We start from the raw sequence: 24,264 nt of genomic DNA on the forward strand, positions 1-24,264 counted from the left end.
ACGGCCAGGTCTTGGTAGATTTGCAGTGGTCTGATACTCCTTCCATTTCAAGATGATCGCTTGCACAGTGCTCCTTGGGATGTTTGAAGCTTGGGAAATCTTTTTGTATCCAAATCCGGCTTTAAACTTCTCCACAACAGTATTACGGACCTGCCTGGTGTGTTCCTTGGTCTTCATGATGCTCTCTGCGCTTTCAACAGAACCTTGAGACTATCACAGAGCAGGTGCATTTATACAGAGACTTTATTACACACAGGTGGATTCTATTTATCACCATCAGTCATTTAGGACAACATTGGATCATTCAGAGATCCTCGCTGAACTTCTGGAGTGAGTTTGCTGCACTGAAAGTAAAGGGGCCGAATAATTTTGCACGCCCCACTTTTCATTTTTTTATTAGTTAAAAAAGTTTCAAAAATCCAATAGATTTCGTTCCACTTCACAATTGTGTCCCACTTGTTGGTGATTCTTCACATAAAATAAAAAATTTATATCTTTATGTTTGAAGCCTGAAATGTGGCAAAAGGTTGAAAAGTTCAAGGGGGCCGAATACTTTCGCAAGGCACTGTAAAGTTCAGTCAACCCACAGAAAGTTTGAGTTTGGTTAAAGATGTCACACTTCTTCCATATCTTAAAATGAAGCAAATTTATTACTTAAGCATTGCATTAAAAATGCCACCAAATTCCTCACTTGAAACTTTTGTCTGTTCAGGCCTGTTTTTCGCCTTCTGATAAGATGAGTTTTTAGATAATCTCACTAAGTCTTTGCACTCTGACTGCTGAATTACAGATCTGTCTGTATGTACATCATGCCAGGACACCTGCTCCTGCTCCTGCGTACCTGCTTACTCTGGCTGGAACTATCAAAGTAACATGCACAGCTGGGTAGCTTTTCTCAATGTGTATTTATTGACTTTTCTAGTGATAAAAAACCTCAGAGAAATAAAATACTTAAGTATGTGTTATACATTTAAGACAGAACAGTCTGTCATTATTTAGCTACATTTTCTGTCCTGTATAAGAACATAGCGTATAGTCTTAATATTTACAACCTTATATCTGAGAGAAGACATATTCAGAAGTCTAATAACTACATATAATCAATATTAATGATTAATAATAATAATTACTTACACTTATATATAGTGTTTTTCTGGACACTCCACTCAAAGCACTTCACAGGTAATGGGGACTCCCCTCCCTCACCACTTATGTGCAGCATCCACCTGGATAATGCGATGGCAGCCAAAGTGCACACATCAGCTATCAGTGGGGAGGAGAATGGAGTAATGAAGTCAATTATTAGGAGGCCATGATTGGTAAAGGCTAATGGGAAACTTTGGCCAGGATGCCGAAATTGGGTTTCCAGTTGTGAGTTGCAGGGTGACTGTGCTGCTGGCTAGAGCTATGATACCTCTTCTAAGTTCACTGAATGCTCAAAAATCACAAGACCTCACAAATTGTGAGTTCTGGCATTATTGGTCCAATGAAGACTGACAGATAACAGATAACCTGAGAATGTGGAAGATGAATGTGAAATGCTGCTTAGCCTACAAAGGTTAAGTTGTTATTGAGGGATCCTTGGACTACTCAAACAAAATGCCGAAAAGGGAAAAGATCATGTGGCGGCAATAAATTATTGTTTAATTTGGCATTTTATTAGTTTACCAACGAGGAAATGCTTGTCTAGACTTCAGAGTATTCTGGGGGTGAGCAAGCTAATGTTTGAACAAAAAAATAAGCAGCATGAAGGGTCGGCAAAACCTTAAGCATAATACATTATGTAAACAAAATTTGGGTTACATTTAGTTATGATTTTTAGACTTATTAATTCATGGTTAATGTTCAGCCATCTCAAAATACAAATAATCTGGAAAAACCCAGACAAAAAATGGTTGTTGATGAAAAATGTATAACTGGGTATTTCACATTGGGGTTTATAAAAGAAGAAAGAAGATGTAAGTTCAGTCATAATGATTAGTCTAAACATCTTTATATGAACTGGAAGAAGTGAATAGACAAATGGCATTTGCCTTTATCTATTTAGTTTACTATATTTGTCTTTTTTTTCAGCTGTTGGAGACCTCTGTTAGATGTTATTCATTTCTTTACACTGGGCTGTGAGCCTCTGTAAATTTGCCTTAAGCTGACATAGCTATCAGCATTTATATAGGCTCTCTTAAATCTGCTGAATACCTTCCTACATTGCTCACTTGGAAAGGGCAGTGGAAAACACATACAGTACTCCAAGGAAGAAAAGGTAGCTCTGCACACGCAGAGCACACAACTGTTTAATCGGCTGCAAGATCAAAGCAAAATGTTTGCAGACTGAAATTAAAGTGTCTCCAGTAAATTAACAATCTATCAATTACCCGAGGCTATACATTTTTATCAGTATCAACAAACATGTTCCATATTATTGGAAAAACAATATCCTTTTGTGGCCCCAAAACTTCAAAAGTAAGCAATTTTATGCTGATATTACATTTGCCTTTGATCTGATGGTTGTTGAGATCAAAATAGAAACATGAGATTTGCATCCCATAAACATGCTTACATTTTTTTGTTTCAAAAACCCACACGGTAATATTTGTGATATTTAGTTATATACAGTAGCTATATAGCAGGAAATACAGTAAAACACATTTACAGAAATCCACTTATCTTAAGGTATGTACCAGGCTAAGAAAAATGTATTTGCAAAAATATTTAAGACTTGAACAGCACAATGGCGACACAGCACTGGGGCTGTGGGCTCAATTTCTAGGATGCTGTCTGTGCAGAGCTTGTATGTTCTCCCTGTGTTGGCATGTTTTCTCCCACAGATCACAATTGTACTAGTACTGTGGATGTCTCCCAGATGTTGGGAGAAGTGATTAGAAAATAGATGATCTAGAATCCAAACAAAGGAGGATCACAAAAGCTTTTGGTCACAAGTGGCTGATACATATGAATATGAATCAAGCTTATAAAGCTGAGCTATGGAAATGAATCAAGCTTATAAAACTGAGTTATGGAAATAATTAAACCATGCTACCACTTGTTTATAATTGTAGCCAAGGCCACACATGAAATCTAGAACACAACAGAACTGACAGGTTCCCTAGTAAAATTATCCTGTGCTAACCGATAACAGATTTAAGTTCCCTGGAATTCTTTAAGCAGTTCATTCTGAGTTACTCTGAATGGGATTTAGGCCCCTGTCCATGCGTTGGAAGGGAATCACTGAGTTTGAGCTGCAAGGACAGTTTTGGAATGGTTGTTGGCAATGCTGATTGGCATCCCTGTTCATTCTGAGCAGTGAAATAGAAATGACAGGTAAACCATCTTCAGTCCTGCTCTCTTGTCTTTGTAAAAGAGTGTGTCTGCCAGAATGGAGGATCCTGTGTGGACAGCAATGGCATCTGTGAGTGCCCAACAGGCTTCACTGGGGACTACTGCCAGTTTGGTGAGTTTCTGTCTGATACATCTATGACTGGAAGGAAACTAACTTTTAAATTTCACCTTTAAATTTTAAAATTTGCATCTAGTTTTATATTTTCTGTCTTTAATGATAAAATGTATAAACCCAAGACAAAGTGATCAGTGCCACAGGTAATAACATCAGTACATAATTGTTAATAGAAAATGCATATCAATGTTTTACATGCAAGACTTTTGCACATGTGGCATCATAAAGGAATGTCTCCTTTCACTATTTCAGCAATAGTACCTGTATCCCTTCAAAATGTAATTGCAGGAGACGTTCTAATTGCTCCTGTTGCAAACAGGACACAAAGACATAACATTTAATTTTCTCTTTCATCGCACTGTTAGAGTTTGATTGTAAAATGTCCTCCAAGATTTACAAATATTGATATAAAAATAATCCATCAAAATAAAGCCATACATCACCAGGGAAGCTCTACTGATTACATGCAGAACAATAAAGCTCCAACCTCATTCTAGCCCAAAATTCCACAACTGTATTAGTCATAAGGTTTCACAGAGGGCACTCTTGTCTTTAGAAGTTTCCCAGACTCCCTGCAGTTCCAACAGACCCTGTCCTGATGGCGGACCGTGCTTAGAGTATGGAGGAACCTACCTGTGCACCTGTCAGACTGGCATAGCTGAGGCTGACCCCAGTGATTTGTATCCCTTTGGTAAGCATGTGATAAACCTCCTAGAAAGTGATAAACCTCATATAAAAAGTATATCAGATACATTGGGTTTTTCTATGCCAGTGATCTCATTTCAGGCAGTGGGTAATATTTTTGTTATAGTTCAGGTGGGCAGCTGCGTCAGCATGCGTAGGCTGCAAATGAACAAGTAATAGGTTTATTCCATGCTGAAAAGATACGAAGGAAACACAATGTTTCGGCCGTGGAGCTCCACGGTCGAAACGTGTTTTCTTACTTCTCTTTTCAGCATGGAATAAACCTATTACTTGTTCCTATATTCTTGTCATGACAACCCGAAAGATTCTTGTTCTCATTATGTTCCTTTTCCCACGGTCGCTTTCTCCCGTAACTTATCCAGATAATTAGAAATTCATAATTGCACATTCAGAGTTTAAACAGCAACCACAGTCCTTTCAGTGACGTGGAAAACAGTGATTTTTGTGCATGGGTTTTTTTTCAGTACAGCCCCGATCGGTCTGTGATTCTTCACCCTGTCTAAATGGTGGCCTCTGTTATGAGCGAGATGGTGGCTATACATGTGAGTGCAAGCGGGGCTACAGAGGCAAACACTGTGAGAAAGGTAAGGCTGGCATAATGCATCTGTCCTGCTCCTGTAGGGGCCAGATAAATTTTCAGTTTAACCGCTGTGAAACATTCAGTAAAATGAGGAATTCCAGAAGGACTTATCATTTCTGAAAGTATCTTTCATAAGACTTGAAATAAACACTTGTATCCCAGTGCTCTCCTGTGAGGGTTATACCTCAGAATGCCTTACAATGTCAGAGCACAATAGAGTCTGTCACAGATCAGATACTGTATTTGCTAAGTGACAGAATGCTCAAGGAATTTGCTCTAATGTTACAGACAACTATTTGATTCACTATGACGATTTTACATAAAGATGACACTGCATACTGTATGCAGTTATTTTGCAAATACTTAGGGGCTGCCGCAAGCATAATTATAGAGGCTCTTGGGTGGCAACATTCATATGTCTGTGAGACAAAAACCTGATTGCTTTATTAGATCTATTGCCACTACCAGAGTGGGGAGGTGGAGACAAATGGCAGGCTGGGTGAGACAGACTAGCAGGTTGTGCAAATTATCCAGCACTGGATGCCTAATAAAAATTCCTAGACTTTGGAATGCAATGGAAAGAGACTCCGTGAAAGGAACGTCTCATATTTGTCCTAATCTTCATGTGAAGCAGTATTCCTCTGGGCTGGAACAGCAGCAGGCCATGCCGTACTCACATTCATTTTTAGTGCTGCAGTGCAAACTCTGTGTGTGAAGGAGAGTGTTCTGCTCGAATGACGTCCCTTTGTCTCCTCTCAGTCAGGCTGAGTGTCTGTGTGTCCAGCCCCTGTCGGAATGGCGGCTCCTGTCGGGAAGAAGGAGGAGGGTATCGTTGTGCTTGCCCCTACAGGTTCACCGGCAGGCACTGTGAAATCGGTGAGTCCGGATCTCACAGTCCTCCGAGGGATATAAAGTTAAATCAGATAACCAAGTACAGAGTAACGCACCACCCCAGGGCTTCCATCGTGATGTTCTTCCATGTAGTGCCCAGCTCAGTAAATCTCTCCTTACCCTTCTATAATAACTCTTGGCGCCTTTGAAATCCAGGCATTGATTTTTTTCCCTCCTTCCACTCTGAACTGCGTAGGTTGCATTGGCAACAATTGCTATGTTGTGCTCCAAAGTAAAGCCAAAATAATTAGCTGTGCAAATAACGAGTGAGCCAACCCATCATGTACAGATCTTATCTCAGTAACAACTCTGGTACTCACAAAGACTAGGAAACGAAGGGAGTCAGCCTCTTGGGGTGACACTTCTCTTTCCATTGAGGCTCAGTTCTGCGCTGTTTCTGTCTCAGGAAAGCCTGACCCATGCTCATCCAGCCCCTGTCTGAATGGAGGGACCTGTTTCCATTACATCGGAAAGTACAAGTGTGAGTGTGCTGAAGACTACAGCGGGAGACACTGTGAAAATGGTAGGGGCTCTGCTCAAACACAGACAGGTACACAAGGTTAACTTCTACTTTACTTTCATTAGATTGTTTTCATTACATATTACTGTACCAATGATATTTTACTGTACTAAAGTACAGTACAGAAAGTAATGTAAGCCAAAAGGCTCCTTGACCGTTTTCACACTTGTTTTTTTGAACTCACAGATGGCACTAATCCTATATATTATTGTATGTGATCTGAAGTACAACCTTACAATCATTGCATAGTTCTACTTAAAAGTAGTTAACCAGTAGGGAAGTGCACAAAAAGGTGGAAAGAATAAACAAACTGAACATAACAGGTGGAAAGAATAAACCTTTAACTTGAATTTCTGGGAGCGTGGAACAAGCTACCCAGTTATGTTGTTGAAGCTTCTTTAATGAAACAGCTGGATGATCCTTGGATCATAAACTACTAACTACCAAATGGCTAGACCAGTCAAAGGGGCCTCCAATCATTTGTAAATGCTCTTCTGTTCTTAGGAATAAGTGAGAAGTAACTGTGAACATTGTAGGTAGATGTGGAATAAGCTAAAGCATGGAAAGCAAACAAAAAAAATCTTGTGAGAAACATGAAGATACCTACAGTAGGTAGGCAATGTTCCCTGGTGGGGTCCATGCTGATCCTATTGCATGTGAAAGAGCAGCGTCAAGCTACAGCCTACAGACACTCCACACGGTGGTTTTAAAGTTGTAGGGCAGTCTCTGACAGCGACACTGTTGCAGAGTTGGACTGTGGCCCGCCCGTGCAGGTGAAACATGCCGAAGTCCACTACTCCTCGACTCAGCCCGGCTCCACTGCCCTGTACACCTGCCACGCCGGTTATACCCCACTGCCCCGGGCCACACACAGCATCTGTGGGAGCCAGGGGTCTTGGAGCCAGCCCCCTGTCTGTGAGGGTAAGCCACACAGCCATCCCACACGAGTGCTGGCATCTCTGCCATAGCTCCTGCTATAGTGATTTAGAATATGTGGTAAAGAGTGGGACCCCGCAGTAAATGTATTGAATTTGCAGTAAAGCAGAGATAATGTGATATGTGAATCATGATGACGTGGCTAAAACTTGCTGTTATTTTACCTGTGATGTTTTCCTAGGATTTGCAGGTGGTTAGGAGGCCTGTCTAAAACCATACAATGAAGGACTCTGTTCCATTCTCTGTGCCCTAATTTGCAGAGATTGACGAATGCCTGTCTCAGCCCTGCCTCAACGGTGGGACGTGCAGAGACAGGATTGCTACCTACCTCTGCGATTGTGAGGAAGGATTCATTGGAACACGCTGTGAAATAGGTAAGAAGGCAGCATTTTTCTTACCAATTAGAGTGTCATATCTTCTTAACGTTTTTAAACAGGTGTGTATTGAGAGAGTTTAATGGTGTTATCTTGCACTGCATCCCAGGAGGAGGAGGATAAAGGGAAAATAGTTTCATCCTACCTTCGCCTCTCCCACACGTGATTGAGTCACCTCTCGAATCAAACTTCATATTCCCTGTTTCTTCTAGTGAATCCCTCAGCTGTTTCTGTGTTCCTACACCAGGACCTTATCTCAAATGTATTTGGTGCTCAGCTGTTGCCTGTCTCAGAGACAAAGAACTGAAGCATCTGTCTTGCCTTCCCAGAACTGAACGAGTGCCTGTCCGAGCCCTGTAAACACGGAGGGAGCTGTGTGGATCAGCGAGGGTTTTACTTCTGCCAGTGTCCACAGGGCTTTGTAGGCCAGGACTGTGAAACACGTAGGTGCCCAGCAACCAGACAAATAACCCATAGAAGACCAAAGGGATAACCAGATAAGGCTGAACTAATTTTCAATCAATATCCCAAACTGTGTCCATGAATAAAGATCGCATTGATCATTACAATCAACTTGGGCTCATAAAATTAATTCAAAGTAGTAACCATTACTCAAGATGCTGAACTAGCTTCTAAACCTGTCTGGGCTACAAGTATTAAAGAAAAATCATGCCTTGCTGGGCCTTTTGCCCAGTTTCATAAAGGCATGAGACAGATGTGGTCTGGTTAGATTTGGAATAATTAACATCGGTCCATTTTCCCTGCAAAACCAGTGTACTTGTAAAACAAAACTCTGTACTGTGTAGAGGACACTGAGAAAAAAGTGAAAATGCCTTAAAAAAGAACTAGTGTTTACCTACTGTATAAGATGCTGCTTGAAGTATACAGCATATACTTACACTCTGATGGAGCTTCGGACTCAGACCTCTAGAGTTGCACCAGACTCATGATTAGAACAAGCCAATGCATCTCTATAGCATGAATGTTCTTTTAGTTTCTTTGCGTTTGAATGTGTTTTTCCTGATGATTCCTCACATTCAGAGCTGGATGGGTGCGAATCAAACCCCTGTCTGAACAACGGAGTGTGCAGAGGCTACAGAGGGAGCCACCTGTGTGTGTGCAAGGAGGGCTTCATAGGAGACCGCTGTCAGACAGGTATGCGGAGCACCTTCTTCTCAGTGTGGAGCCCTGTGCTTTGCCTGCAACTCTAAAGCCCTAAGAGGCAGAAAACTGAATCCATTCACTGTATGTGTTGGTCTTGCAAAATCCAGCGTAGGAGCTATGAATTGCATTATAGTAGAGCTAGAACAACAATCTCAACCGCTTTTACCCCATTGTGTACGTTGTTTGTAAAGTTATACAAGCAAACAATGACCTCCTTTATTTCACCACTTGTATGTGCGCTGAGAGCTTTCCATCAAATCCATCTGTCTCTGTCTCCCTCTAGTGGTAGATCCCTGCATACTGCAGCCCTGTGGAAGCAGAGGGTACTGCCGCAGTGACAGGAGGGGGAATTACAGCTGTACCTGCAGAGCAGGCCACACCGGCAGAAACTGTGAGAAAGGTTAGTGTCTGCATTGCATGCATACAAACGGCCGATTAGTCACTGGAAGATCTTTTTAATTACATTTTTACATTATTTTTATTTTTTATTTAAATTGTTCTAATCTTTTGTTTTATAGAGAAATAATGAAATGGAGCACCACAAATTACAAGACAAATTGTACGGCTTTGTTCTACTTGTGTAATTGATTGACACTCTGCATTTATTGCTTGTGCACAATTTCATGCAACGAGGTTTTTGTTTTTACTTAATATCTGGTGCTCTGGTTTGTCGAATGTTCTCTCGGCACGCTTCCTGAAAGGTACTGGCAAGCACTTTTCAGGATTCATGTTGGATGAAGGATCAATGTTCGCAATCGAAACTCTGAAATGATCCAGTATAAGAGAGAATCCTAGCGCAAGCCTTGTTAAGAAGTCATCTTGAGCTCCCTGAGAGAAGAGAAACTCTCGATCTAGGATCTAGAAATGAAGAACAAGTCTAATTTGTCTATGAACAGCAATAATCCAGTTCGTCCTTTCTCATTTGGAGATTGTGTCCACAATCAGCCTGATCAGTCAGTTACCTGTAAAGTAAAAAAAAAAAATTACCAATGTACTACTTTATCTTTACGCAATAGAAAGATACTTTATCTTTATCAGCTATAAAATTAAATGTCAGATTTCTGTGTTATGAAAAGATACTTTACTAAGAAGATTGATGTCTACTGCTGGAAGAGGCTGAGGGTAGGTTATGGGATGGGATGTACAAACTGTAGATGCTGCAGCTCTCTGCATCTCTGCATTCTGCCCACAGCACTAGTGCCCCCTGCAGGCCTGCAGGTGCTGCGGGTGGAGGAGAGCGAGGTGGAGCTGCGCTGGAACTTGCCCAACAGCTCCAGGGAACTCATCAGCGGATTTGCCATCACTTATGTGCCCGTGGGAAGAGGTGTCCGGAAAACCGACTTCCTAGACAAGCAGCACTCTTCCCATTTACTCCGTTCCCTGTTGCCCGGATACCTCTACAACATCTCCACCTTCTCGGTCAAGCGCAACGTCCACAACAACGACATCAGCCTGCCTGCCACCACCCTGACACGCACCAGTGAGTGGTGGCAGAACTGCGCTCACGAGTCCTCTCTCACTGACAGGAAGAGGAGGGAAGGATGGCCTCACTCCCTGCATTACAATCAGAGTGTTTTGTTAAATTCAAATTCTTTGTGGTTCCAAATTTGCCAGCCTGCTAAAGATCACTTTATTGGCCATATATGGTTTCACCGTGGTGTGGTGGCTCTGTGGCTCATGATCTGCGCCTGTGGCTAGAAGGTTATGGGTTCGTATCTCGCGGCCGGCAGAGGAATCCTACTCCTTTGGGTTGCTGAGCAAGGCCCTTCACCCCAACTGCTCCAGGGGTGCTGTATAAATGGCTGACCCTGCACTCTGACCCCAAGCTTCTCTCCCTGTCTGTGTCTCATGGAGAGCAAGCTGGGGTATGTGAAAAGACAAATTCCTAATGCAAGAAATTGTATATGGCCAATAAAGTGATCTTAAAATGAAAAGCATCATGGTGTCTAAAGCAAAGCAATGGGGTGTCAGTTTGTCAGTAATTTGGAGAAAAGGCAAAACACCAGAAAAATAAAATCTCAAATGGGGTTTTGAGAGCCCATATTTTTCTGTTTTCAGTCAAATCAGTTGCTTCCATTGTAAGCAGAGGTAGTGGAAGAGAACTGATCTCTATATTTGCTGCTAATAAAGTGAGTCTAAAAGAATTTGTGCAGTAAAGTGTCAGAGTTCCAGTCCTTGTCAGTCCTTGTTCAGGCATCTGCTAGCTCTGCACAGGACACAGGCAGAGGAAGTTGCTCCGCTAACCGGCCAGTGATTCTCTGGGGGGAAGTGATGTCACCGTAATAGTCTCCCCTTTTACGCTCTGAAATTTGTTACTTGAAAGATGTCGTTCCGGTGTTTCAGGCAACTTTTCTGTTCTCTTCAGGGCCTCGCAGGGCAGAGAACGTGCAGGTGGTCAGCGCGTCCTCCTCTCGGGTGTCAGTGAGGTGGAGTCTGCACCCAGGCTGGCATGCCTCGGTCAGCCAGGTGCAAGTGTCTCTCACCTCACCTGACGGCAAAGGGGAAGAGTCTGTCCTGCTCAACAGCAGCAGCTCAGAGCACACCTTCAGGTGAGGAGCTCGACTTGGATATTGAGGAGTGGGACTGGGTTTTATCTGGACATGTTCAGCATGAGAATCTTTCTACCTGATCGGGGGAAAAAAATCACGTTTTATGAATAATACAGTAAGTTAATTCATTAGGAAACACTCTCATAACCTCCCCATTGGTAGAACTGATCATTTGGGGTTCATTACTCTTTTATTGTCAACTTGTTTTGCATATTTGTAAAGGGGAGATGGTGATTGTAATGAGATTGTAATGGGAGACATTTATCCATTGAATCTAACTGACTTATCGGCAGGTGTTCCTCATTATTGACCTAATTTGTTCCTCTCAACAAATCTGTAAATCTAGAGGGCAATTTTTTTGTACTACAAAATATACATCAAGTGTCAGGCTGTCTTAAAATAAAGCAGCTAGAAATTCAGTAGAGGTTTGCCATAGGCTTGTGTTTCATAGGTTGAGAAACACTGAGTGAAAAAATTAGAAGACTGTGAAACATGAAAAGACTTCTGTACAGCAGTATATACGTTACCAACTATTTGACCAGCAGTATAAATATACAAGAGACATTCAATAAGCACAGAACCTGACTGTCAGGAGAATATTCATATTGACTGATATGTTGCTTGTCTTTTACCCATCTGGTACTCAGTTCCCTGCTCCCAGGTCAGATGTACACCGTTGATGTGCTGACACAGAGTGGCCAGAAACCAGACGAGCTGCCCTCCTTCAGCCACTCTGCTGGGCCCCTCCACGTTTGGACCAGTATGTCAGTCAAGGGCTCATGTTATCCTCAGATGCCTGCTCTGAGCTGTAGAGACTCGACAGAGAGTGTTTTACAGGCGAAATCCAGCCAAGAAAAGGAAATTGCATTTGCTGTGGTCAGGCCCACCCAGAGAAACCCTGGGTCCTGGCATATCATGTTGACTGTTGGCCCTTTCATCATTTCTTTACTTGTCAAATTCATTTATTTTGAAACCAATTTCTTGATATAGCTGTACTTTACTGACATAGAAATTCACCAAATTACCCTTTTTTCTTGTTATTTCTGGGGGTCCTACTGAGCTCAAGGTTATTAGCAGGATCATTTAAAGAGAATTACAGGGAACATAAGTCATTTAGAGTTTTTGTTGTTGTTTGGGCTTGTTTTTCTAAAATTATTTTTATTTTTGGTTCCCTGTGAGTAGATATCTGTACATATCTGTATCTGTACATAGTGAGGCACCTCCTTAACCGGGACACTTTTTGTTTCTGTCACCAGAACCCCTCCCTCCTCAGAATCTTTCTCTGGCCTTCGTTACTGCAACATCAGCCCAGGTAACCTGGGCCCGGCCTCCCAGAGGATCCCTGGATGGCTATGTGGTCAATGTCACACGGGGACTCAACACCAAGAGCCGGTACCTACCCAATGGGAAGCTGACAGTTTACACACTGCGAGATCTGGTCCCTGGACAGCAGTACTGGTTTTCCATCACCGCCGTCCGCAACACGGAGCACGAACAGATGCACAGCCTGCCACAGCAGCTTGCCATCACTGCCCGTGAGTACTTGCTAATTCCCACTCACTCACTGTTAAAGCAGGTGAACCAAAGGCCTGACACTAAACTGTGCACCTCTTCTCCCTACCAAGCATATCAAAGGTTCTTAAAACATGCAACTCTTCAACTTTTGGCCAGAAAAGCTGGGTGGAAAAGTGATTCACATTTACTGAGCCCATGTCTGCACACGCTCCCTGCAATTCCAGGTGGCCTCATGCAATAACTTGCTCTAGATTGTTATTATATCCTCATCAGTCATTGCTATAAGCTAGAATCATTGGCATTAGTCCTTTAGCTTTTGATTTTAAACAATGGGGTCTTTTCATACCCCGTACTCTAAAGGCTGAGAATGTCACTTCAATTGGCAACATCCCCCTCAGCAATGATGCCATGTGATTAACTCTTAAGCCCACTTTTCTGGCTCTAGGCCTAGCTAAGGAGTAACCCTAAGAAATTTCTGCTTATATGTTACACATGTGCTGCTAATTACTGGACAAAAAGGGTCCTTTTCCTTTAGACTCACCTCCTCTAAAATACCTTGCAATTTGTTTGCAGAGTTCAATATATTTTGTCAGTTTAAACAGTTTTGAGCCTGAAACCTCTGGTTAAATTGTCTTTTCAGCAAAAAGAGAGGGAAAGAAAAATAAAGGGAATAACACAAGTCCTTAGAGAGTTCTCTGATTAAATACGTACCTTTAGGCATAAGCCTGTTTGCCTTTGTCTTCCTTGGGGGGGACGGCAGTGATGTCAGAGGAGAGAGCTGGGAAAAGAGAGAAGCCCGCTACTGTGGGACGAGAGCTCCAGGTGAGCCCCCGGCGCGGCCCCAGCCACCACCTCTCCGCCACCCTGCAGCACGACCCGGCGCTGGTCACTGACCGGGACAGTTTTGAGGAGCTGCCCAGGTATGCAGGAAGAGGTGATCAAGACGTAGTCAGGGTTTCACCCTGACCCCAGGCAATAAAGACATGCCTGAAATCACTACACTGCAAGCAGGGGCAAAATTACTCCCTTGCAACTCCCTTGTAACCTAGAGTTTGCAGCAGAACTGGTGTAGACAGGCCATTCTTGCTATTCGTATTCCACAAGCCATGAATGAAAAACTACATGATGTCATAATGATTTAGAGCCAGGTGTATGTCTGTCTGTACTTCATAATCATGAAACTATGAACTGGAACTTGAAGACATCAAACAAAGATGAGGTGGAGACTGACTTGCTACAGTTTGAACAGGACCACACGGCCCACTGAGGCAGTTCTGCTTGCTTCCTGTTAGAATATTATACTGGGATACACAATGTATAGGTTTCCACTTTGCTTAAGGTGAACGGAGGGCCTAATGCCTGCATTTTCCAGTGGTAGAATGGAGGCGAACTGTGAGGACCTCATGCTGTCCAAGCTTCGCCACTTTATTTTGTCTATAGTTCCTGCGGCTTCAGAGGAAATGGAGAAAAAGCATTGTTTCTATTTGCAAGTGAATTAACGCATTTTAAAATTGAGGTAGTAAAACGTCCTCTAATTGATTCCCTTCCGACTTCAGATACACTGAGCTCATTGACGGCAGAGGGAGGATAACAGCCAAGTTTACTAACCTGCCGGGGAAGGAGATCACACACCGTCCAAGTAGGTATCGAGCTTAAGAGAGTGGTGACTAGAGCCCTGACATGCCCTTTCTAGAAAAAATAGCCCTTTTGGGAAAAAAAGGCTTTGACCCCGCAGGTAACTGGTCCCAAAGTCATTGCTTGATCTGAGGTGCTGATAAATTTCAGAAGCTGTGGGCTCTTGGAGAACACTTTTAGCATGGCGTGGCTATGACAGGGGACGGTGCCTGCTCCAGGGCAGCACTCACTGCTGTTTTATTTTCTAGAACCTGAGTCACCGATCAAGTTGGAGAATATAGAAGAAACAACCAACAGAATCAATCTTGCACTGGAAATTCCAGAGGAAGGAACCAGGAGACAAAGTGGTAGGCCCTCCTTAAAGCATGATTGTACATTAGTGTTGAAAGGTTGCCACCATGAGGCCCCTGGGTGCTGAATTATATTTCTTCGGTTTTCTTTTTACAGTATTATTCCGAAATGTGTTCTCAGTCCTAATGGCCCCCAGTGGACGACGGTTTATATTAAAGAACTGCCACATGATCTGGAAAAATTGCCAATTTCCATTAATGCTCATAAGAAAACAGCATGATTTCTGTGTTAATGAATGAACATTTCAGCATAGCACAATTGTGCTTTCAGCTCGAAAGGCTGCAGAAGGCTATTAATAAAAAAGTTTGACTCAGAAATCAGAGATTGCATTACATCAGCTCCTGCCTTTTTTTCAGTTAGAACATAACCACAATGCACTTAACGTCCATGTCACTGACAGCTAACTGACCAGTCATGACCTGGCACATGTGACAATTTGACAAATCTGATTTCCTAGCAAGTATATTTGAACAATCATAATTAAGGACTACTGCAGAGACTTAAGTAAGCAAAAAAAAAGAGAAAAAGAGAAAGAGTAGCAAAACATAGGAGACAGGAATGTGAAACACAAAACATAAGATTTGTACTGATTATAGATAAAAAATACATTTTGGAAATAATTTATTGAGCCTGCTTAGGACATAAGATGGGTATACATTTTGTTTTAAAGCTCTGATGCCCTCTGTGTTTGTAAATGTTTTCTTTAATGTCTTGTAAACTTTTACTTTCTGTAGTTTAAGTAGTTTTAGAAATGGTTTATTGCTTTGATTCATAATTATTCATTTTGTTTCCATTAGAAGTTACACAGAAAATGACACGAATCATGTATCTTTGGTCAGGTTTTTCTTACATGTATGCTGCTAATTGATTATTAATGTGTTCTTTTTTTCCATGTGTTTAAATACACTAATTTTCGGGGGAAAAAAAGATCTTTCATTGTTAGATTAGTCTTGGAGATGTATTCATTTGTAGTATGCCTCAGAGTTTCTGCAGCTTCAGAGGAAATAGAGAAAATTCATTATGCTAGTGTTACTGTAGGAGAGTTAGCAGGGTCAAGGAAGAATTGCATTTGCTTGAGATTGACAGAAATTTTACATATTTTGGTGAAATCTCATGGGGTGCATTATCCTGTGCAGTGCTTTACTGGAGCTCATGGTACTTGTGTTCCAGAGGCTCCAAGAGACTGCAGGACAAACCCCTGCCAAAACGGTGGAACTTGTGTGAAAGGGACTGACTCTTTTGCCTGTGACTGCAGCGTGGGATTCAAGGGAAGACAGTGTGAGCTCTGTGAGTAACTGTTGATGTCGCTGCAATCTTTTTCTTCAAACTGAAGTGAAACGCTTTGATCTTTGGTGAACCTACGTCTTTTAGAATGTTTAAACTATACTGATATCTCCTCAGTGATGGCAACTTAATCATCAGTGACCATTTTTAACCAGGTTCACACACTCATTATTGAGTGTCATTATTCAGGGGCAGCCTGATCTAGTTAGTGACTGCTATGATGTGCATTTGACTTCTTAATGATGAATGTCACTGCACTCAGAAGCAAAAGTAATATTCTCCTGGTCTGTTTGTCTTGACCAGTTGTATCCCCTATTTGTTTAAAAAAAGGTCCCTGGTCTTCATGGTCTATCTATCGTATTTGCTGTGAATTGTGGCTTGAAATTCAATATCCAACGAACGGAACTCAGATATCAGAAAAAAAAACAACATTCCTCATTATATCTTTAGCACTGGCACTATCAATGATCATTCAAATCCTCCATCTCCACTTGTCTGGCACTTGTTTAGCTTAATAATGAAGACACAATCATTCATTTCTGAGGTGCCACATGTCATGTACGTTCATGTTATTTCTTTAGGGACTGTGTTCTTATTTCCTTCTGGGGATTTTAATTGCAGTCTGTCAGCGAGTTCCTCATTCCTGCACCCGCCTGTACTCTGAAACAAAGACAGTGCCAGTCTGGGAGGGAGGTGTTTGCCACTACCTGTGAGTACAGTCTGGAAGACTGGGATACAGTGCTCTTACACACTTTGTGAACTCATTTATAAATGCTTTTATCAACCTTTAGACTGTCTTTTAGACAGTTTGACAGACAGGAATGCCTGTTTAACGGAATCCTTTTAGAATTCCCTTGCTAGACTCCCCAGTCACATGGTGCTCCTCATTCACATTGTACTGAATTAAAATATTCCTTTTATCTGTGTTTTTTCGTCTTAAAATTATTGGAAGGCAACATAAGCCAACTATTTTCTGAAGAAGGGGGTATTTTGAAAACTTTAGAGTAATTGCTGATAGGGGGCTGTAATTTATGTTCTTGTGCAAGTCAGGAGTTTAACTGGCTCACTCAAGCACATTCAACCTCTTGTTGTTAGACCAGTTCAGTGTGGTAATTGCCTTGCTCAAGCATAAATGATTGAATCTATTTTAGAATCCTCTGTGAGTCAGACAGGGTTTTTTTTTTAAGAATTAAACTGTTCTCTGGCCTATCCATTTTTCTCTCAAAAATGACAAGATTCTCAGTCCCTGCTGATGAGAAATATCCCCATCCTGGCACCATCACGCTTGACACCTTGGATGGTTTTGACCAGAGCATATACTCTGCTGGGCTTGTACCTGCCATAAGTTTTTGCACTAAGACAGAATTTTACATTTTTGTCTCATATGAACATCAAACCTTATGTCAGATACTGTACATGTATCTGCAGTATGTATCTCACATGAAATGTAGGATTATTCTTTTCAGAAAGGGCTTCTTTCTTGTCACTCACCCATACAGGTCAGCTTGAGACTCTAGAGACTCTCGTCAGACTTAGAACTTCATAAATCTTTCAAAGTCAGTATTTGACAGTGGCACTCCTAAACACTTTCCTGCTTGCAAATCTGCTCAGTTTTCAAGGGCAGCCTGATCTAGTTAGTGACCGCTATGATGTGCATTTGACTTCTTAATGATGAATGTCACTGCACTCAGAAGCAAAAGTAACCTTCTCCTGGTCTGTTTCTCTCTACCAGTTTTATCCCCTATTTGTTTCAAAAGCTCCCTGGTCTCCATGGTTAATTTGTCATATTTGCTATGAATTGTGGCTTGAAATTCAATATCTATCGAACGGAATTTAATTACACAAATGCATTTGCTCTGAAGTCAAGATAAACCACTTAGACTATACACAGACAGAGACCATAAAACTGATATTTCAGACTATTCTTTTGCATATAAACTGATTTAAGATCACTATAGAAAAGGGGTCAGATACTTATGTACTTGAGAATAATCTAATTTACTTGTGTGTCATGATTACAAGCTCAGACAGCAATACAAGAGAGCAGAAACTTTACAGAGGCCTGAATACATTTCAAACGAACTCCGTTTATCTTTCAAGCATGTGGTACCCACATACTATATTTTCTATTTCAAACCATACAGGTATAAACGAACCTACAAAGTCCACAAAGACATTTGTTACAGGGAGATTTGCGAGCCACTTCTACATAAGAAGACTCCAAGTAAGTGGATTCTAGCATGCATTGAAATCACATCATCATGTTCAAACAAAAATTGCTTAAGACAAAAAACTTTTTATGCATGCGTCATTCATTAGTCTTGGAACCCATATGTAATGTTTAATCCAATCCTTAATAGTGCCTAGGAAGAAGACTGTAATGACAAGGGGCTGCCACTAGTGGTCACTTGCAAAGGGCTCTACCTTTTCATGGTTTTCTTAATTACTGATTGACTGAAATGCAGGAATTTGCATGGTGCTTATTTGTATAAAAGATTGTGGTGGATGTTTTTTTTCTGAGTGTAGTTTGGAATTTAGCAAGGAATAGGTAGAAGAGGAATGTCAGTAGACAGGCAGTTGCAGTAGCATGTGGTAGTCTCTGGGCATAGTTATATATAGGTTTTGTTTATCTTTACTTAATTTAATTACATTAAGCCAGGGACCTTCAATCAGCATCTGATTTGAAGAGTGAAGGTCCTGAGTTGTGGTAACTGAGCTTCGTATAGTCTACAATATCTATTAAAAAAGCAGGCTTAGTCGTTTACATATTTTCAGTTGTTATTTATCAGCAAGCACTGAGTAGTGACTGTATTCATTGCAGCTTGAATTGTTGATAAGCAAGCTAGTTGATTCTATATATATTATGAAGCCATTGAGATGTGAAGTTTTTTTGAAGACGTTTGGGTTTTGTTCTTCTTATTGTCATCATTTGTACTTTGTGTCTGTGAAGAAGCTAAATAAAAAGTGAGGGCAAGAGAGTATTAGATCAGTGTGGCCAAAAATCCCTTTTGAATTTGAAAACGTGTCATACAGCTGATCATAACCAGGAACAAAGTGGTGTCTTAAAACAAATTTCTCTGGTATTCCTTCTGATGAAATAGAAACTGTTCTCAGTCACAATGCATGTAGGAGATACAGGAAGTGTATTGACAATAACGAAGAGTAGACATCCATTCACTGTCATCTACACTTACAACATCTGCTGTTTTTTTTCCTACATGAAAACTGCCTTGTGAAATATAAATAACCATTAAATGAATCAGTTAATGTAAACATCATATATATACATCTAAAAGTCATAAAATATTTTCTTCTTAATTTTCCTTTTTTCTTGCTTCCAACACAGGAAACAGAAGGACTCACAGACTGCAGTGAAACTTTGGTTAGTCGTTTTCTTCTTGGCCTTACAGAAAATATGTTTTCTGTCCCTAGAAATACAGTAAATACACTGGAAAAACAATCTGTGAAGTGGTCAGAAGTATGGACGAATACATATTGTAAGACTCATCCACAACTTCAGTCCCAGGAGATATATTGTCAGTTGTTATAATTAGAAAATCATTGCACACTGAATGCATTCTCTCCGTAACACTTGTGTCCACTGGCCTAGGACTATTAAAATAGTTTTAGTTCTAAAATTAGAATTTTAAACTTCTAAAAGAGTATTAAAAAAGGAATGGGAAAGCACAGTATCTGTACCTATGGTGCCATAAATTGGTTTGGAAAAATAAATTAGGATTTTTTTCTTCAACACATACTGTATATGGCTATTAACTTGAAAAAGTTTTTTTTTCCTTTTGAAACCTAATTTTCTCCCAAATACTTGAAGGCAATAAAGACAAATGATTTAGCTGAGTTAAATACTTGAACAAAACAATTAAAATACCTATGCATCATGCAAGAAAATTACTTATAACTGGCAAATTGGTACTATTCAAAAATTATTTTTTGCTAAATTAATGTAAAATATGCAAAAATTAGTTTCTGACCTCTGGGTCATTTAATAACCCCTTTAAGCAAAGAGCAGTAATGGTTTGTATATTATTGCTGCAAAAGACCTACTGGGTGATGAAACAGACGTAGCTTTGTTTTCTGCATTTCAGTGTAAAGTGCGCCCTCTTCTGGCCAGACAGGCATATGTCGCAAGATTACCTATGAGTCGAAACCCTAAATGAGGTGTTTGATCAACCAGTGAACATGTTTCTGTGTTGCAGGAGGCAAATAATCCTATTGACGGCTAAGAAAAAAAAAACAGGAGGTTGCTTTGCAGAGTAAAATTCAAATTAGTTTTCATTCATTCTTTTTCTTGCAGGTAGCCATTTTGTCAGAAGGCCAGTTTGCGGGATTGAATCTCAGGGGATAAATTTGATTTTCCCTGATGACTTCTACCTGAGAGAGTTTCCATGTGCCATTTGGAAAAAAAAATCCAGCTTTAGGAGACACTCATTGCCAGTCAATGTAAATTGAGCTGTTCAATGAATAGTAACTCTAGGATAGGGTCATCACAACGTTTGCTGCTGGAGACCACATCAAAAGTTATCTTTCCTTGATGTTTTGCCAGCTGTGTACACTCTGTTCATTACTTTCACATTCTCAGTTATTCTTGAGACATTCCTCCCCCATTCACTGTGCTGCATCTTAAAAGAATCAGTGCCTTTGGCCAATAGTTTAGGGGGCCAAATGGGGTTCCCACATGTTCATAAGGGACCCAGTGTCACACTTTCCCTAAAAGAGAGCGAAAACTCAGAACATTTTCAAAAGAGGGAATCCCAGAAGCCAAAAGAAAATAATCTGGACAGCAAAAGACACATCGCTCTTTCCCTGAGCTTCTTTTCAGTCCCACTAGAATCATAGGATGTTGACTTGCCATCTGTTAAGAGTGACATCATCTTGACATGAACAGCTTGTTCACGTTACGCACTCTCTTTAAATACACTGCCTTTTTGTCAGGTCTTGCCTTTCTTGCTAGATTTTGGATGACCCTAAATCTGCAAAGCATGTGAAACAGATCGCGCAGAAGAAGTAGTATTTAGTCCATTCTAACATTTTGTGGAACGACTCACAAATAGTACAATAATATTATAGCAGACCACAGATCAGCATTGAAGATCTTTGTATTTGGAATTTAGGTTGAGCAGGTTAGCCGGTGACCACAAATGAATTTATTTGGAATATCTCATTAAGTCACATCAATAGTCCAGTTAATCTTTTTAGTACCTAAAATAACACCTACCCAAGTAGATGGAAAAATAAGCACTTTAAGGAGTGCTTTAATGCTGAACATATAATAATAAGATTCTCAGTTATGGGTTATGAAGCATTTTTTGATAAATTTTTTTGATATTTTCCTGTGTTAGTGCCAGCAACAGTTTTCATGCACGATAGAAGAACATTTGTAAATCATAAGTCCCTGACTTTATGTTTAGCTCCATAAATATTAGTGAACAATAAAATGCTAAATGATAGCTGATTTGAGACTCAGTGATGCAGGAGAATGTACAGTATATAATATTAAATATAATAAAGCTATTGGCGAAGACAAATGTGTATTTTTAGTAGTCATACTACTAAAAATCCAAAGAAGGGTATTTTTTAAATTGGGAGAACTACTTAATAGAATTGAATGCTGCTCCCACTGTACGATCAACAATTTCAATTGTATAGCAAGAATCTACGCAGGTTTAGTTTGAACTAAAAATCTAATCTTTGTTTAAGTGCTTACGTTCTTGCTATGCAGAAAGCAGCATGTTACTGCGTGAATACTGACGACATCTAATATTTAAGCCAGGCTATTCTTAGACAATAGCTTATGTACATAAAACTCATGAAAGAAGTATTATGAATTCCAAACCACCAAGAACCATCTTTTTATGACTAATAAAATTTATTTCAAACAGCAAAAGCATTTTAGATCTGTATTATTATACTGAGTAGCACCTGAAAACGGTGTATACTAATATTACATTGATTACATATACAGTATGTAATACCTGAAACGTATTATGCATATATACAGCTTTCATGCAGTAGTAAATATGATTTAAGTGTTATAGTTTATGAAGCGCAGAAACATTCAAAAGGAAATTTCTTGCAATTCCAAATTACTACTCTGGCCTTTAAATAAAAGGCGTCTGATTTTAAAGTTATAATCTGTATACAAAACAGCACACAGCGTCTTCTGTCTGTTAAGAGACAATTGACCATAAAAGAAACATCAGGTGTGAAACTGACATAACTGGGATGTACTGTACAAAACCCGGACAATGTTCCACTGAAACATCCATTTGGTCTACTTACATGAAAATATACATTGCCTGTTAATCTAGGATTGGCGACACTTCTACTTTTAGACATAGTGCAACTGGGACAGAGCTGAAGTAACTAGAAAACGTGTGAGGAGCAGTAGTAACGGACAAGACTGGCAGAAGGGATCTGAAATGGGAAAGGCAACCTTAAGAGGCAGCTGCAGGCTAGACATTTTGGGACAGAATAGAAAAGCAGCAAAGAGCTTTATATTTTAGGTGAAATGGTGTCAACACTACATGGAGTGTGCTCCTTTGGATCATTACTGGATAGAGAACAAGTGGTCACACCTGATCCTAGGTACCTGGTGAACCAGTAGTTGGCTGGGTAAATTCCCCATCCTCTGCTTAACAACCGCACCTCACCACCACTTTTATATTGCCCTTAGCTCACTGGAGAACAAGAGCACATGGAAATGTTTTTACTAGATGAAATGCGGAGATGTTCCTTTGGCAAAAAAAACTTTGTACTTTGGTTGCTGTTTAGTCCAGATGCTCTTTGTTAGAAGAAACTTCAATGATATCTTGATCTCACTGCCTTTATATCCTTGAGAACAAAAAAAAAACAAAAACAACACAAACCGTCTGTTCTAGCTATTATGTAAATAGTGTTTATAGGCTGTTTTTGTAGGTGAATATTTTAATAATAAAATGTTAAAACATTTGCTTTTTGTGTACCGTTCTGTTTTGTTTTGGTAAATGAAGGATCTTTTATTTGGTGTTAATACTTAAAAAATAACTTTTTAAAACTGATAAAATCACTTTTAGAAACATAAAAGGTGTTTACCTTCTGTATTGTATTAGACGTATTAAGTAAACAAAGTACTTAATACCAGGTGGAGCGGTGGCACTGTGGCTAAGGATCTGTGCCTGTGGCCATAAGGTTGCCAGTTCAAAAACTGTGGCCAGTTGGGCCCCTGAGCAAGGCCCTTAACCACAGCTGCTCCAGGGGCACCGTATAAATGGCTGACCCTGCCCTCTGACCCCAAGCTTCTCTCTCCCCGTCTGTGTGCTTGTGTGTCTCATGGAGAACAAGCTGGGGTATGTGTAAAGACAAATTCAAGAATTTGAATATGAACATACAATTAGTTGCTTGCATGTACCAGAACACTGCAGGTGAGGGGTGTAATCCAGCAGGATTTGGAGAGAGCCTTTAAATCATTACTTTCCAAAGACCTGGAATAATTTAACCATGGTCACTTATACAGGCGGTGTGTTCAATTGAGTAACTTAGAGATCATTTGGAACACAAGACTGTCCTTCATTCCTTAGACACCAGTGTTCCCTTCACTGAAATCATTACTTTCTGAATTGATTAAACAAGTCTTCCTAGTCATTGGGTAACAGTTACTTTAAGAGAGACCTAAACTATAGGAGTATCGAGACTGAGGCTCTCCTGGACCAGGATTGGAGACCCCTGCTGTAGATCCATTACCAGTCTGAGTTTGTGCCAGAACAAATGTTGTGTCCTGGTTGTTCGTGGGCATCATATACTGAGAGGCATTAAAAACACAATTATGAACAAGTAGCATTCATTGCTATTTTTCACAAGCTGTCTACTGTTCCGTATTAAAGAGAACCCTCATCAATACATGCACTGTACCATAGGTAAGACCAGACAGAGAGGTGAATTTGACAGAGTTCATTTAAAACAAATATCAAAATGACATACCCGATTCTAAATAATAGAGCATTTTGAAGAAGAAGTAAAGAAGGTTCCTCTGATGAAAACAGATTTTAAAAGGCTGGTATGCAAAGTATGTGTGATGTGGATGCAGAGAATGTGTCAGTCACCATGCTGCAAGGCCTGAACATGGGAAAAGAAGAGCCTAAAAAGCAGCTGTTTGTTAGTAAACTGTAAGGCGTGTCAGAAATACACACAAATATTCTAGAGCACAGAATCAACTGCAAGGTTCAGCCGGCTGAAAACATTAATATTAATGGAGTAAATGTCGAGAGAGAAGGTAAGATAGCTTGAAACTCAGATGTTGAAGGTAAGATTTCTCA

The 24,264-nt window shown here is 40.4% G+C and overlaps 1 protein-coding gene across 5 annotated transcripts in view; it reads left to right on the forward strand.

The window, feature by feature from the left end:
• The window catches only part of sned1 (sushi, nidogen and EGF-like domains 1), a 40,874-nt gene extending 20,540 nt beyond the window's left edge, over positions 1 to 20,334 (forward strand). For 2 of the 5 annotated variants that reach the window (XM_088616624.1, XM_088616629.1), the window contains 22 exons: positions 3,359 to 3,448; positions 4,008 to 4,142; positions 4,621 to 4,740; positions 5,496 to 5,612; positions 6,034 to 6,177; positions 6,895 to 7,068; positions 7,344 to 7,457; positions 7,787 to 7,900; positions 8,499 to 8,612; positions 8,905 to 9,021; positions 9,814 to 10,101; positions 10,987 to 11,170; positions 11,818 to 11,930; positions 12,427 to 12,705; positions 13,446 to 13,605; positions 14,242 to 14,324; positions 14,569 to 14,667; positions 15,842 to 15,958; positions 16,577 to 16,664; positions 18,100 to 18,179; positions 19,302 to 19,337; positions 20,268 to 20,334. In XM_088616624.1, coding sequence (XP_088472750.1) covers positions 3,359 to 3,448; positions 4,008 to 4,142; positions 4,621 to 4,740; positions 5,496 to 5,612; positions 6,034 to 6,177; positions 6,895 to 7,068; positions 7,344 to 7,457; positions 7,787 to 7,900; positions 8,499 to 8,612; positions 8,905 to 9,021; positions 9,814 to 10,101; positions 10,987 to 11,170; positions 11,818 to 11,930; positions 12,427 to 12,705; positions 13,446 to 13,605; positions 14,242 to 14,324; positions 14,569 to 14,667; positions 15,842 to 15,958; positions 16,577 to 16,664; positions 18,100 to 18,179; positions 19,302 to 19,330 — 2,759 coding nt within the window. In that variant the 3' untranslated portion in view covers positions 19,331 to 19,337; positions 20,268 to 20,334. The remainder of the gene's footprint in view (positions 1 to 3,358; positions 3,449 to 4,007; positions 4,143 to 4,620; positions 4,741 to 5,495; positions 5,613 to 6,033; positions 6,178 to 6,894; positions 7,069 to 7,343; positions 7,458 to 7,786; positions 7,901 to 8,498; positions 8,613 to 8,904; positions 9,022 to 9,813; positions 10,102 to 10,986; positions 11,171 to 11,817; positions 11,931 to 12,426; positions 12,706 to 13,445; positions 13,606 to 14,241; positions 14,325 to 14,568; positions 14,668 to 15,841; positions 15,959 to 16,576; positions 16,665 to 18,099; positions 18,180 to 19,301; positions 19,338 to 20,267) is intronic. The other 3 variants (XM_088616627.1, XM_088616628.1, XM_088616626.1) reach the window with 3 other exon arrangements.
• The last annotated feature ends 3,930 nt before the right edge of the window (positions 20,335 to 24,264 follow it).

The sequence above is a fragment of the Lepisosteus platostomus genome, chromosome 2 (assembly GCF_059453375.1).
Source record: "Lepisosteus platostomus isolate fLepPlt1 chromosome 2, fLepPlt1.hap1, whole genome shotgun sequence".
Lineage (NCBI taxonomy): Eukaryota > Metazoa > Chordata > Actinopteri > Semionotiformes > Lepisosteidae > Lepisosteus > Lepisosteus platostomus.